At 42.3% G+C, this 14190-nt stretch overlaps 1 protein-coding gene across 2 annotated transcripts in view; it reads left to right on the top strand.

The window, feature by feature from the left end:
• CenG1A (Centaurin gamma 1A) overlaps nt 1-14190 on the top strand; it is a 779192-nt gene that overhangs the window by 574855 nt on the left and 190147 nt on the right. For both annotated transcript variants that reach the window (XM_080266917.1, XM_080266918.1), the window contains exons 2-3: nt 363-468; nt 4167-4293. In XM_080266917.1, the coding sequence (XP_080123043.1) occupies nt 363-468; nt 4167-4293 (233 nt within the window). The remainder of the gene's footprint in view (nt 1-362; nt 469-4166; nt 4294-14190) is intronic.

Here is a 14190-nt window from a genome sequence, read left to right as displayed (position 1 = left end):
TTGTTTTCATGTTCATTGTTTATTAGATGTCTGATTTTATTTTTGGTTTGAAACGCATCTTTATATACTTTTCCCATAGGTTTAGCATCATCATGGAACACCATTTCGGAAAGCGACACACCTGCAACATCTTGACCTTCACTATTATATGACGTCTTTTTTTTTTTTAATTAATTCCTGGAAAGTTAAGATTTGATTAATTTTGGAGAAAAGCACTCGTAGTGAAGGCCTTGCTGGATAATGTTGCTAACCCCTTCACCTCGAGTGGTCTCAAGTAAGTTGGAAAAATAAGTAAATATATAAATAAATAAACCTGTGGATGTTTGTTCCCCGTGAAGTAATTGTTGTGTTTGTGTTTTCAGATTCGTTCGTCAACTCGCAGGAATGGACTTTGTCGCGGGGCGTGCCGGACCTGCGACTGGGTATTGTGGGCTCTCTCTCCTCCGGCAAGTCCGCCCTCGTCCACAGGTGAGTCCAAGGGGGCCAGAGAGGGGAGGCTAACTTAGATCTCTTATAACTATATTCATCTAGTAACTTAAGACTTGTTCCTGGGGAGATAATTTTCCTTCTTCCTCATACACAGGGCATTTTAAGGAGGAGGGGGGTAATATAGGAGACTGACATTATATATATATATATATATATATATATATATATATATATATATATATTCGTAACGAAGAATTTTGCTCGCGCTGAGAGAATAGGTGGCAGATTTCCTCATCTAACCCCTTGCATCCCTATACGTCCATTTTTGTTTATTCTTACGTGTACTAGATTATTTTATTCAGGAAAGGCCTCTCATACTAAAAAGGTTAATCATCAGCGCTAAATATAACCCCTCCAATTCGAGAAATCTATCCTAAGGTGAATAAAACTGCCATATGGCAAGAATGGAATAAACAAGATATCCCCGTCTTCTGTGGCTTAATTCCGATTTTTTTTTTTTTTTTACATAGAATAATTACGATTTTTTTTTCTGTCCTAATTATAATTTGTTCATGCCGGAAGAAAATGCAGTTGGGAAGATACTTTATACCTCCTTCCATTTCCTTGCCGCAGAAGTTTGTGTAGTTGCATCACCCTGGCTTTACTACAAACATAAGTCATAGTTACGAGAAGCAAATGATTGTGAGCTTGCGTGCGAGTCAACGTTCAGACAGACGTGGGTTTTAACATGTCAGGTGGCCATGTAGCAACAGGTACGGCTGAATACTTGACCACTTAAATTCGATGACGCATTTTTTATTTCCTGCTATGTTAGGGTTAATGGTATAAAAAACTCAGGCACCAATGACTCCATCTCAGCAGAATAAAATCGTGTGGGATTAGTTGGAATAGAATACTAGAGTTGCTCCTAGCGTGAGAGGGCTAACTAGGATAATTTTGAACTGTTTATATCAGATGTGGGAGAAAATGAGAGAAAACCAGGAAAAAATGAGAAACAGCCCACATCATTATACTCGTCTCCTCTTTTTTTGTTGCCATCTTCCAGTGATCGTCAGTATCTTAACTCCTTGATGCTTGGGATAAGTCTGGTATTCTGTTCCCACTAACGCTAGACGATTTTTTTCAGCTGAGAGTAAGTTATAGGAGCCTAATTGTATTAAGTTGGTAGTCAGTAAGGTAATAAGAGCGGTCATTTCACCTCGGAAAGTTACAGTAGTGAGAGAGATAATGAAGGAGTGGATGGTACTGTTTATTTATTTATTTATTTAATTATTATTATTATTATTATTATTATTATTATTATTATTATTATTACTACTACTACTACCACTACTACTACTACTACTACTACTACTTTACTACTACTACTACTACTCGTATCATTACTCATGCTTTATTATTACTCTTGTTGCTGTTATTATCATTATCATTATTATTATTATTTATTTTTATTTTTATTAAGTGTATGGGCGCACACCATCCACTCACTCGATGTAGTGCTGCTCTCGGGTGTCTGCCCTGTCCTCTCCTCCATCCTTCTTTCCTTCTATCCTCCTCTGTCTTTCTTATCTTCATTCTTTCCTCGTCCTTCTGCCTATGGGTGACTTTACACTCCCTCTTCCGTCTTTCTTTCCATCATTCTTTCCTCTTCCTTCTGCCTGTGGGTGACTCTACGCTGAGTGACAAGCCATATGGTTTCCTGTACACCAAGAAACCATTTACTACGCTGGGTGGTAACCATATAACCAAATTTTGGCGCCTGGTGGTTTAGTGGGTAATTGTTGCGCTCCAGTCGGATTGAGCTGGTGAATCCAAGGGGTGGTTGGGGTTGATTGCTCACGTAATACCACTTAGGGATGAGTGAAACTGGTCACTCTTATCTTAAATGTCAGGACCAACTACCTAGCCCCGGGCTCCTACGCTCCTCATGGGACAGTGTAGGATTGGATGATGGATGGATGGATGGATTATTTTTATTGTTATTATTATTATTATTATTATTATTATTATTATTATTATTGCAGTTAGTGAAGCCGTTACTTAGATCATCTGTATAATAAACGCCCAATTAGTTTGCCACTTCAGCAGCGTACCAACCACTCGCCATTAATTACAAGTATTCTCCGCTTTAATTATGCTTGTCATAGTAATTAATGTGCATAGTTTGGGGCTGTAATATCGTTCCAATTTTTAGCCAAACGATAATGAAACGTAAACATAATATTCTGAAAAAGTTGATCGGGCTCCGTAGATGACATTACTGGGTTATCGAAAGTTATTGTCCACTAATTATTTATCGTATGAAGTGGGTCAGTATTTTATGTACGTTGATGTAAATAAATCTGTATGCAGCATTAACAGTCATTCATCATCGTTAACCTGATTCTTTCCAAGGTTGCCTGTGGTAGTGAGGGCCCTGTTGCATGCACTGCCGTTGATATTTTGGTTGCTTTGCTGTAACATAAATTCGTTTGGTTTTTGAGGGTTTCATTAACGCCAACTGCCCACTGGTGCTCTGTGTAATTTAGAACTCCCAGTAATTATTTTCTTTAGATATTTCAGTCTTAAATAAAATAAAAAAATGGGAAGAAACATATTTTTTTTTTTTTTAACAATCATCATGCTGACGTTGATTGACCAGTTTGTGTAGGGGTTAAGAGAGGCCGTATATGTCAGTAATGCAGGGATATCAGTGGGGATGTCATAACTTTTCAGCCACACCTATATCTTACCACTGTCCAGCTTTTCAGCCACACATGTATCATACCACTTTCCACCTTTTCAGCCACGCCTGCACCATACCACTGTCTGCCTTTTCAGCCACGCCTGCACCATACCACTGTCTGCCTTTTCAGCCACACCTGCACCATACCACTGTCTGCCTTTTCAGCCACACTGCACCATACCACTGTCTACCTCAGTCATTTCTGTATCGCCGTCTGTGCATTGTATCTGTCCTGCCCTTCTCCTAATCCCCTATCCCTCCCATGAAATCACCTTTACAGCCAGAGGATATAACTAAGGAAATCAGGTGTATATAGATCTCATCCCACTCTGCTCCCTCAGACAGCAGTGCGAGGAGTGACATTCCTGATTGGTCATTTGCAGTGTCAGTAGTTTTGTTGCTGTTGCTGCTGATTAGCCTGTCATGCTGAGGTTGCAGTTGTGTGCTGATGAGGTATTAATTATCAGCTTATTAACTGGGCCATTATTTGCTTGAGTCAGTTGTGTTGCAGTATAATTGATGATGCTTGAGTACGTTGTTGTTGTTTGCTGCCAATTTGGGGTTGCAACTGTGGTATTGTGTGGCGGCGGCTGTTAGTTTAATATTATAACAGCGGTGTTGTCGGAACGTGTATTTTATTGTTGCAGTAATAAAAGTCTTGCAGGATATTATTGCAGGTTCGAACAATCACGGCCTTGGTTGGACTGGTTTACTTTAATTAGGTTGGTTAGATCAGTTAGGTTAGGTTAGGTTTGTTAGGCTAGGTTAATGGTTACGTCATTTAGGTTAGTTAACTTAGGTTAGGTTACTTGGTTAGGTCATTTATAGTTGATTTAGGCTGTTAGTTAGAAAAAAAAAAAAGAATATCTGTCCGAAACTATAAATTATCTATTGATGTAGCAGTGATTTAGTCGTCCTGGTGATGAATTAATAATGTAGGTATTCCAGCCTTGGTAATGATGTTAAGTAGTGTTACTGATGTGCGTTGCAGGTACCTGACGGGGTCGTACATGCAGGAGGAGAGTCCCGAGGGCGGTCGCTTCAAGAAGGAGATAGTGCTGGACGGCCAGAGTTACCTGCTGCTCATTAGGGACGAAGGAGGACCACCGGAACTACAGGTAAGTACTCCTTCAGGAAAATCAGTACTTTTTCACCATTACTCTTTGATTACTGCGTATTTTTCATTTTTATTGCGTATTTTTTCGTCATTCCGGGTTATCCACTCTGACATTATTTTCGTCAGTATTATGCATTTTTTATCATATCATTACGTATTTCTCATCATTTCGTATTTTAGATCATCGCTTCCATTTCCATCGCCGCGTAGTCTATTATTCCTTGACGTGATTGCGTAGCTTCCATTAACCCCTTCAGCACAAGAGGTGTCCAGTTGGATGAATAAAACTACCTGGGAGTAAAAATAAAATAAAACATCGTACTGCAGGGGACGATGTCTTGTACTGAGCTATCTCACTGTCTCTATATTTGTAGTCATATTACTTGTCAACTAAGGAGTATTAGATTTCAGAACAACAAGTAAGTCTTGTGAGTGTGACTATAGTTGCTTCCTTAATTTCTCTTAGCTAAGACTTATTCAGGAAAAAAAAGAAATAGTAGAATTCCATTTCATCTTTGAACAGTATCACGACCTCCTTGTGCAACTTAATTGCTTATTAATATGTTGAATTTTATCATTGTGTTAGAGAGAGAGAGAGAGAAAACCTAAAGATGGAGGGAATACGCAAATGGAAAACACACACACACACACACACACACACACACACACACACACACACACACACACACACACACACACACACACACACACACACACACAACTGCATGGAGAGAACGCAAAGGGACGAGGGAAGACTAAAATGTATAGAAGAAACTCTGGTTGAAGTTGCGCTGCAGTCTGTACGGTGGAAGTATACAGTATATATATATATATATATATATATATATATATATATAGATAGATAGATAGATAGATAGATAGATAGATAAATAGATAAAATTTTATTTTTTCTTTGTGTGTGTGTGTGTGTGTGTGTGTGTGTGTGTGTGTGTGTGTGTGTGTGTGTGTGTGTAAAACGATCTTTACGAAAGAAAGAGAAAAATAAGTGGTTAATCAAAGCAAGGAGATAAGAAACTGAATCTGCATAAGAGAAAGAGAAGTTATGAATAATTAAATGGGGAAAGAGGAGGAAACGAAATGAACTAAAGAAACACTAACAGCCGAGAAATGTAGGAAGAGATAATGACTACAGAAATTGTGAGTAATAAAAGGTGGAATGTGTTGAAAAAGATGAGAAATCCAGGAGAAAATGAGGGAAAACATGGAGGCCCACTTCATTATACTCGTCTCCTCTTTTATGTCGCTTTCCTCCTTTGATCATTATTCCAGCCCCGTCTTTTTCCTCTGATCTCCCGTCATATTTTCCTCTCAGACATTTTTCATTTCCGTTTCTCTCTTGGTCTGTGTCTCTCTACTTCTAATCTCCCATCCCCAGGCACTTTTCATTTCTTCCTTGGTTTGCTTTCCTTTACTTTTTTTTTTCTCCTTTATGTGTCATGTCTCATTTCTTGTTCAGCTTTTAGGTTTAGAGTCCTGTTTAATTTTTAGTATCTATGACTACCATGTGTTTTCATTAAAATGTCTTCTTCACTCTTACCCTTTAATTTACTGACTCATTCAGGCTTTCAATTTATTTCTCATCAGATTTGTCAACAGTCTGTCTCATATTATTTCCATCTAGATCTCATTGCGTCAGTTAACCTCTTCATATAATTCTTTGACAGTGTGCGTCTGCCTGTCTTGTATTTATTTCCACCCAGTTCTGCCTGCCTCGCTCCCTTTTCTTCAAGTTTCTCAATATGTGCCTCTTTCTTCAGAACTTCTTCCGTCGACATTTTTCCTCACTGTTGTTTCCCTGCTTCCCTCCTCCTTCCTCTGTCTTTTATAATTCCACCTGCTCTCCTATCCCTTCCAGCATTCCTCCTCATTCTCCTTTCTTCCTCCAGTATTCTTCCTCTACCTTGTACCTTTCCACTGCCATCTTATCCCTTCTCAGCTCTCTTCCTACTCCCTTTTAACTCATCTCCCTCTTCTCTTCCTCCACTGCCCTTCCTCCTTTTTCGAATCCTTTCCTCATTTTTTATTTTCCTCTCCTCCTCCTCCTCCTGGCTAGTGGTGGTGGTGGTGGTGGTGGAGGGGGCATCATGACATCAGGCAGAGTTAAAGGTGTGGTGTGGAAGCATAGTCGAACCGTCTCATGGCTGCCTCCTCCACACTCTTCCTCTCTCCCACATTCTCCCTCATTCTCGCTTTCACACTGCCTCTTTCACACTCTTCTCCACTGTTGCAGTTCCACACTCCCTCCCTTCTTATCGCTCCATTCTCTCCATACTCTACCACCTCTTCCACACCCTCACTCCTACACTCCCTTCTTCACAGTTTTCCTCCCTCCTCCACACTGCATTCTCCCCGGACTCTACCACGTCTACACTTTACATCCCTACTCCACCTTCCCCAGCCTCGATCCCTTTTCCACACACTCCCTTCCCTCCTCGACTTCCGCATCTACCCTCATTCTTCCACACACTGTCTCCACCTTCTACTTCTTTTGGATCATGAAACATTCTTAGTCCGCGTTACCCATCGCATGTAAAAAAATCATTCGTCGACATCACATCACATTCTTAACACAGATATTACTGGACATTTTTTTCCCATATTTTTCCTCAGTTTCCTCTTTCCATTTCCTCACAACCCATAACCTTTAAAAACTTCACCATTTCTCCACGTCACATCTTCACCTGCTTCACATAGGTATAATATTTCCTGTTATTTTCGTGTTGTGCCGCAGCGTGTGTTCAAATTGAAGTGCTGTAACGATCAGCCTCCATAGAGACCCCGATTTTCAACAGGAAATATTAGGATTCATAACATTTAACCCCTTCACATCGAGAAGTCTCCTTAAGCTGAGTTAAGTCGTCTGGAGGTAACAAGAGTGAAGAAATTAAAGATGCATTCGTACACTAGAGGTTACAACAGATTCTTCTGAGGATGACAAGAGTAACACAAGTTCAAAGTAAGTCAATATACCGTAGGATTAAGTCTTGTGATCTTTCAACATTGCTGCATCAGGAGTGCAATATCGAGTCCCAGTGTTGCACCATCACCTTTCACTGTCATCACACACACACACACACACAGACACACACACACACACACACACACACACACACACACACACACACACACACACACACACACACACACACACACACACACATTCCCTGCATTCGGGTTGTCATAGATATCCCCAAATTTTTTAATCATTCGAGTTTTAGTGCAAATGGGCAGTTGGCTATATTGTATATCATTTTTTCTATGGTGTTCGTCACATAGGTGTCTCCATAGGTTTTGGTGATTATGTACTGTATGTTAGTCTTTTTTTTTTTTCCTGAGTTGCAGGAGCATTTTGTGTATTCAGTTGTTAAAGTTATGTCGTTATATATAAAATATAAGCCAAGTTTGAACAGTGTGGGTGAAGTATGATCGAGGCGCAGCTCAGGCAAGGTTGGACCACTATCGCAGTGTCCTAACTGCCTTCACATGTTGGCACAGTGTCCTAACTGCCTTCACAAGCTGGCGCAGTGTCCTAACTGCCTTCACAGGTTGGCGCAGTGCCCTAACTGCCTTCACTTGTTGGCGCAGTGTCCTAACTGCCTTCACTTGTTGGCGCACGGTCCCTACTGCCTTCACAAATTTACGCAGTGTCTTAGCTGCTCACACAAGTTGGCAGTGTCCTACTGCTTTCACAGGCTGGAGCAGTGTGTTTACTGCCTTCACAGGTTGGCGCAGTGTCTTAATAGCCTTGACATGGCGCAGTGTCCTAATAGCCTTCACATGTTGGCGCAGTGTCTTAATAGCCTTCACATGTTTGCGCAATGTCCTAACTGCCTTCACAGGTTGGCGCAGTGTCTTAACAGCCTTCACAGGTTGGCACGGTGTCCTTGCTGCCTTCGCAGGTTGGTGCAGTGTCTTAATAGCCTTCACAGGTTGGCGCAGTGTCCTAACTGCCTTCACAGGTTGGCGCAGTGTCCTAACAGCCTTCACGGGTTGGCGCAGTGTCCTAACTGCCTTCACAAGCTGGTGCAGTGTCCTAACAGCCTTCACAGGTTGGCACAGTGTCCTAACTGCCTTCACAAGCTGGCGCAGTGTCCTACCTGCCTTCATAGGCAGGCGCAGTGTCATGACTGCCTTCACAGAGGTTGGCGCAGTGTCCTAACTGCCTTCACAGGATGGCACAGTGTCCTTACTCCCTTCACAGGTTGGCACAGTGTCCTTACTGCATTCACAGGTTGACAGTGTCCTAAATGCCTTCACAAGCTGGCGCAGTGTCCTGACTCCCTTCACAGGTTGGCACAGTGTCCTAAATGCCTTCACAAGCTGGCTTAATGTCCTAACTGCCTTCAGAGGTTGGCACGGTGTCCTAACAGCCTTCACAAGCTGGCGGAGCGTCCTAACAGCCTTCACATGTTGGCACAGTGTCGTAACAGCCTTCAGAGGTTAGCTCAGTGTCCTAACTGCCTTCACAAGCTGGCTCGGTGTCCTAACTGCCTTCACAAGCTGGCTCAGTGTCCTAACTGCCTTCACAAGCTGGCTCAGTGTCCTAACTGCCTTCACAAGCTGGCTCAGTGTCCTAATTGCCTTCACAGTAAAGCTTCACTGATTTACTAGCTATTGTTGGAGGTGATGACATACAAGTAAGTATAACTGAACAAACAAGAATCATCAATCTGTCTATACAACTATCTGTTGCCAGACGCACTTACTGCAGAGGGTGTGGTCACAATTATACCCCCTCCATGGTGCTCCGTCCTCCGCCTTCGGGTGGCTTCTTTCTTCATCCTTACACTCCACTCTCTCCTCTCAGTCTCTTCACGTCATCCTTGATTACACTCCACTCTCTCCTCTCAGTCTCTCCACGTCATCCTTGATTACACTCCACTCTCTCCTCTCAGTCTCTCCACGTCATCCTTGATTACACTCCACTCTCTCCTCTCAGTCTCTCCACGTCATCCTTGCCTACACTCCACTCTCTCCTCTCAGTCTCTCCACGTCATCCTTGATCTCCCTACCCTGATCCCCAATTCTTTCACATCAGTCAGATACAATCTGTTAGTCAGTCTCGCAATTTCCATTCACCACATATGACCAGGCCAGGTTATTAGATTCTCCTCTGTACTCCATAGTTAATCAAACTTAACTGAAATATTTCTAAACAGTCTGAGGGGAAACCAAATAGCATTATGAGCTTACCACATAACTGTTATGGAATCTGTTGAGTCAGCTGCTGGGCTTCGAAAGTAATGCATTTTGGATCTTTTATGTTTGGTGCACTCTCCGATTTTTATGTAGATATCGACACTAACACATTTTTTAAAGGTGATTCCAAATATGAACTTTTTTTTTTTTGAGAAATTATATATATTTTTAAAGTCAGGGTAGGTTAGGGTAGTTTATAATAATAAATAACAAACAATTTTTAGGTATAACATTCATCTCCTTGCTGTACGTGTAGGTAAATACAGCTGTGGTAGATAACGGAAGCGTGCCACCCTCCAACCACGTTCCTTTCCTGACAGATCCACTCGTTACAGCCACGTGTAGAGCAGCGCCACTGAGCAGATCCACCACCAGTGCTTATTTATATTCATCGAATGCTTACGTCAGCATAACTAGATTTTGGATCTTTTGTGTTTATACTTAAATATTAATTGTTATAATTATCAACTAACATTATTATTATTAACTAACTGATCTAACCTAACCCAACTTTTTACAACTTAATTTCTCACCGAAAATAAGTTCAAATTTGGAATCAGCTAAAAAAAAAAAAAAAAAAATGTTGGTGGCGAACTTGGTGGAAATAAAAATGGGAGAACGTGCACCAAACCAATGATCCCGCATTTTTGTCGTGACTGAGATTGATATATCATGGTGACTGTTGTGCTCCTCTGCATTGTACAGAATAAAAAATGACAGGAGAAAGTAAGAAAATGTGTGTGTGTGTGTGTGTGTGTGTGTGTGTGTGTGAGAGAGAGAGAGAGAGAGAGAGAGACATTGCGAAGCTGAGAACACTGATGATATTGATCTGTGGGAGTGTGATTCTTTCTCCTTAACATGGCCCAGTTTTTCTTACTTTTACGGTTCATTCCTTGCAGCTCAGTAACAGAATAAGATTATACTGCAGCTGTCCATCCTTTCCATGGCACTTCTTCGTGACAAGAATCATATTCGAGCGCTAATGTATTGTTACAACTGTACATTCAGGATAGTGAGAGAATTTCTGGCCATGTTAGCTTAAAACGAGTATAATAATTAATGTTGCTGTGGATTTAATAGACTGATTTTTTGAACTGCAAGGATAGAGAGACAGGAGGGGCGGCAGAACTTTCACAGTCGACAGTGCTTGAAAATATGCTTTGATGCTACTGTGTAAAAGAAAATCCCTTTGAAAGTAAGATAGCAAGATAGCCTACTACAGATACTACCGAGAAAGAAAGAAAAAAAAAAAAGATACATAAACGCGCGCGCGCACAGGAGAGAGAGAGAGAGAGAGAGAGAGAGAGAGTTGTGACAGACAGGTACACAGACAAGCACCATAACTTTAAACTGTGCCTGCATCTCCATCGTAACTCGGGTCTGCGTGGGGAAGGAGAGGCCTGGCAGTAAAGGGAGAGGAGGCTTGAGTTTATTGGAATGGGCAGGTGGAGGGGAAGGCATGGGAGGGAGAAGTGGAGGAGGGGAAATAGAAGAGAAAATGGTGTAATAGGTGACAGAATGAATGAGAAGAGGGAAGGAAGTAGGAAGGTAAGGAATGGAAGAAGGGGCAAAATTGTAAGGGATTAAAAAGGAAGTGAGCACGATGGGAAGGGGACAGAGTAAAAGTGAGTATTGGTGAAAGTTAGAGGGGAGGAATATGTATGTGAAAGGGTCAGGAGAAATGCAGGGGAGGAAGAGGGAATGGAAAGGATGGGAAGGGGAAAATATGAGGTTGACGAAGAAGTAGAGGGGAGGAGACGAGAGGGGAAAGGGATGGAAGGAGATAAACTGGTGAAAGTGAAATCCGAGTGAAAGGTTAGATGGGAGGAAGAGGGAAGTGGAAGAGATGGGAGGAGAAAAACAGTGGAGGAGAAAGAGGGGGAGAGTGGAAGAGAGGAAGCTGGAACGGAAGGGATGTGAGGGAAAGACGTAAAGGAGGGAAAAATATAAAGTAAAGAGGAGGGGAAGGGAGGAATGGACAGTGATGGAGGGGAAGGAAAGAAGGGTGTGTTGAAGAAAAAAGGCGGAGGAGAGGAAAAACGTAAAGCGAGGTGGGTAAGAAAGGAGAAACGTTTGCTGAAGAATATTGAGGCGCAGAGAGGAAGGAAGAAAGAAGAGTCAGAAAATGATTGAAGGTGCGAGTGTGAGAAAGGCGGAAGAAGGAAATGTAAAGGTATGGGAACTGAGGCTTGAGGGAAGAGGGGAGGATACAGGGAGGTGAAAGGAGGAGGGGAAGGGGAGGAAAGAAAGTAAAGAGGAAGGGAAACAGACGGGCAAGGTAGGAAGGAGGGGAGAGAAGAGGGTAAAATGTAGGGGCCGACGACAAGGGGGAAGAGGACAGAGAGAAGAGAAGCAAGGGAGGCAAGAGGAGTGGGATAGAAAAGAGGGGAAGGAGAGGGAAGAAGGACAAGAGAGAGAAAAAGGGACGGTGATGGAAGGGATGCAGGGAAAGAAAGAGGGAGAGGAGTAAGAGAGTAAAGAGGGGCAGGAGAAGGGGAGGAAAGAGGGGAGAGAGAGCAGAAACGAGGGAAAAGTTTAAGTCTGCGTGTCGTCCCTGCCAGGTTAATGAACGAGGAGGAAAGTTGGACGAGTTAGGCAGGCAAGGAAGAAAATGGAGTGGAAAGAGAGAAAAGGTGGGGAGGGGGGGCTGAAAAAGAGTATTAAAGTGAAGGGGAGAGAGAGAGAGAGAGATCTGAGGTGAGAATGAAAAGACCTTTGAATATTTTCAGCTAATATGCGGAAACAGAATGCCTGTTTGTACCCTCTTATGCATTTTACTGAAATTTGAACTCTGCTTACGATTTTTGCATTTGATATCGTGTTTGATATCGTGTTTCAGTGTTACAAAATAGATTGAAAGTTTGTTGTGGCTGTCATCTCTTAACATGCAACACCTTTCGATTCAGGTCAGGTCTGTGAAGAGCATTATTTTAATTGAATTAGGTTAGAGATGTGGATATAACAGAGCATTAGTATTGGAATTAGGCCAGATCTGCAAATAACACAAAGTAGGCTACATTTTGAACTTAGTTTAGGGTATGCGTCCAACACAGCATTGTTTCTGGTACTTCCTAGATATGCGAACAACTCCTACATGGATTGTTACATCTTCGAAAACTGAAAGGCAGTGTAGCTGAAACTGATACGCGAACAGCACAAAGCACTGCTGTTGGACCTACGGTGCACATCTACGAAAATGAGAAAGCAAAATAAGTAGAATAGGTTACTGTAGACCTGCGAACAAAACAGAATACTCGTTTTAGAATTAGGTTAGAGATATGAAAAACACCAGTGATGGAATTCGTTTAGAGCTACGAAAAACAGTATTGTTAGAATTGGGTAACATCTGCGAGCAACACAAAACACTGTTATTGGAATTCCTCTCTCCTTATAGATATTCATATTTCCATAGGTACGTGGGCCGTCCGTAACATTCCTGAGTGATAATGCCCCCTCGCCTTCGTGTCTGTCCACTGGCATGTTTCCCTACTCTATACCAGTTCACCGCTGCCTCTAAGTTTTGTTCCCCCAGAATGATCATGCGTACATTATTTAACCGTAACGTAACATAGCGTAAAATAATCTAACTTAAAGTTACATAACCTAGCCCAACCGGACCTTACCTTACCGCACGTTCTGACCTAAGCTAGACCTAACCTAATGCAGTTAACCCAACCCAGTCTGACCTAACCCACACTAACCAAATCAACCAAACCAACTAAGGTTTATCTAACCTAACCTGGAAAAGCAAAAGTGGCCAACTCGACGAGCCCACCGCTTAGAAGTTTGTGCCCCACCCACCCACCCAGGTAGCAGAATGTGAGAACCGCCCCACCTCTGGTATTCACTGGGGATTTTGCTGTGAAATGTAAGTGGCTTTCAGGGTATAACGCTGCCCTATTGTGTTGGTGTTCACGGGCCCCCCTCACCTCCCCATAAGAATTTCCCCGAACCTCATTTCACTACTTGAAGTCCCCTCTGTACCTGTGTTTGTTAAATTCTTGGTCTACAGTCTCCTCCAGGTGTGTGTGTTTCAGTTCCTTTTGTTAATTCGTATCATGTAGTCTCCTTGAAGTCTCTGCGGTTCATATCTGAGTCTGATACTCTTCTGAAATCCCCTGCCAAATCCAATTCTTGCCCTGTTATCTCCTTGATATTGCAGTATATACCATTTCCTAGCGTGACGCCCTACTGAAATCCCCTTGTAAATTCCCTACCTGAAGTCCCCCTGTCATTTTTTCCCTGCCTGTCGTTCCCTTCGCCCTGGTCAAAGTCCCCCTAGCATACCCGTAAAAATGGCGTCAGGACAGAAGCTAATAAAGGCTGAAAGAGACTCACGGACACCGACCCACCCCTCTATTGATTTTTTTTTCTTTTACATATTCTTTTTTGGGCGGGAACAACATTAAATTTGGGTGGTTTTTGTGCGGGTTTAGTGGTCGGGTCTCGTGGGAACCTTGGGACTCTTTTTTGCCCTTGACCTCCTCCTCGTATGTCACCACACAGCTAATCACACTGGAACATACTTTGTCACACTTACTGCTGCCATACCAACTTCTTCATACTTACTGTCTGCCAAACTACTTCTTCATACATACTGCCTGCCAAACCACTTCTTCACACTTACTGCCTGCCACACCACACATCGCCACACCTTACTTCACCTCTTATCTATGTC

This window comes from Coenobita brevimanus, chromosome 22, assembly GCF_032717465.1.
Source record: "Coenobita brevimanus isolate Jiangsu-jjx chromosome 22, ASM3271746v2, whole genome shotgun sequence".
Lineage (NCBI taxonomy): Eukaryota > Metazoa > Arthropoda > Malacostraca > Decapoda > Coenobitidae > Coenobita > Coenobita brevimanus.
Note: the sequence above shows the minus strand (reverse complement) of the source record. Positions and strands in the feature narration are given on the sequence as shown.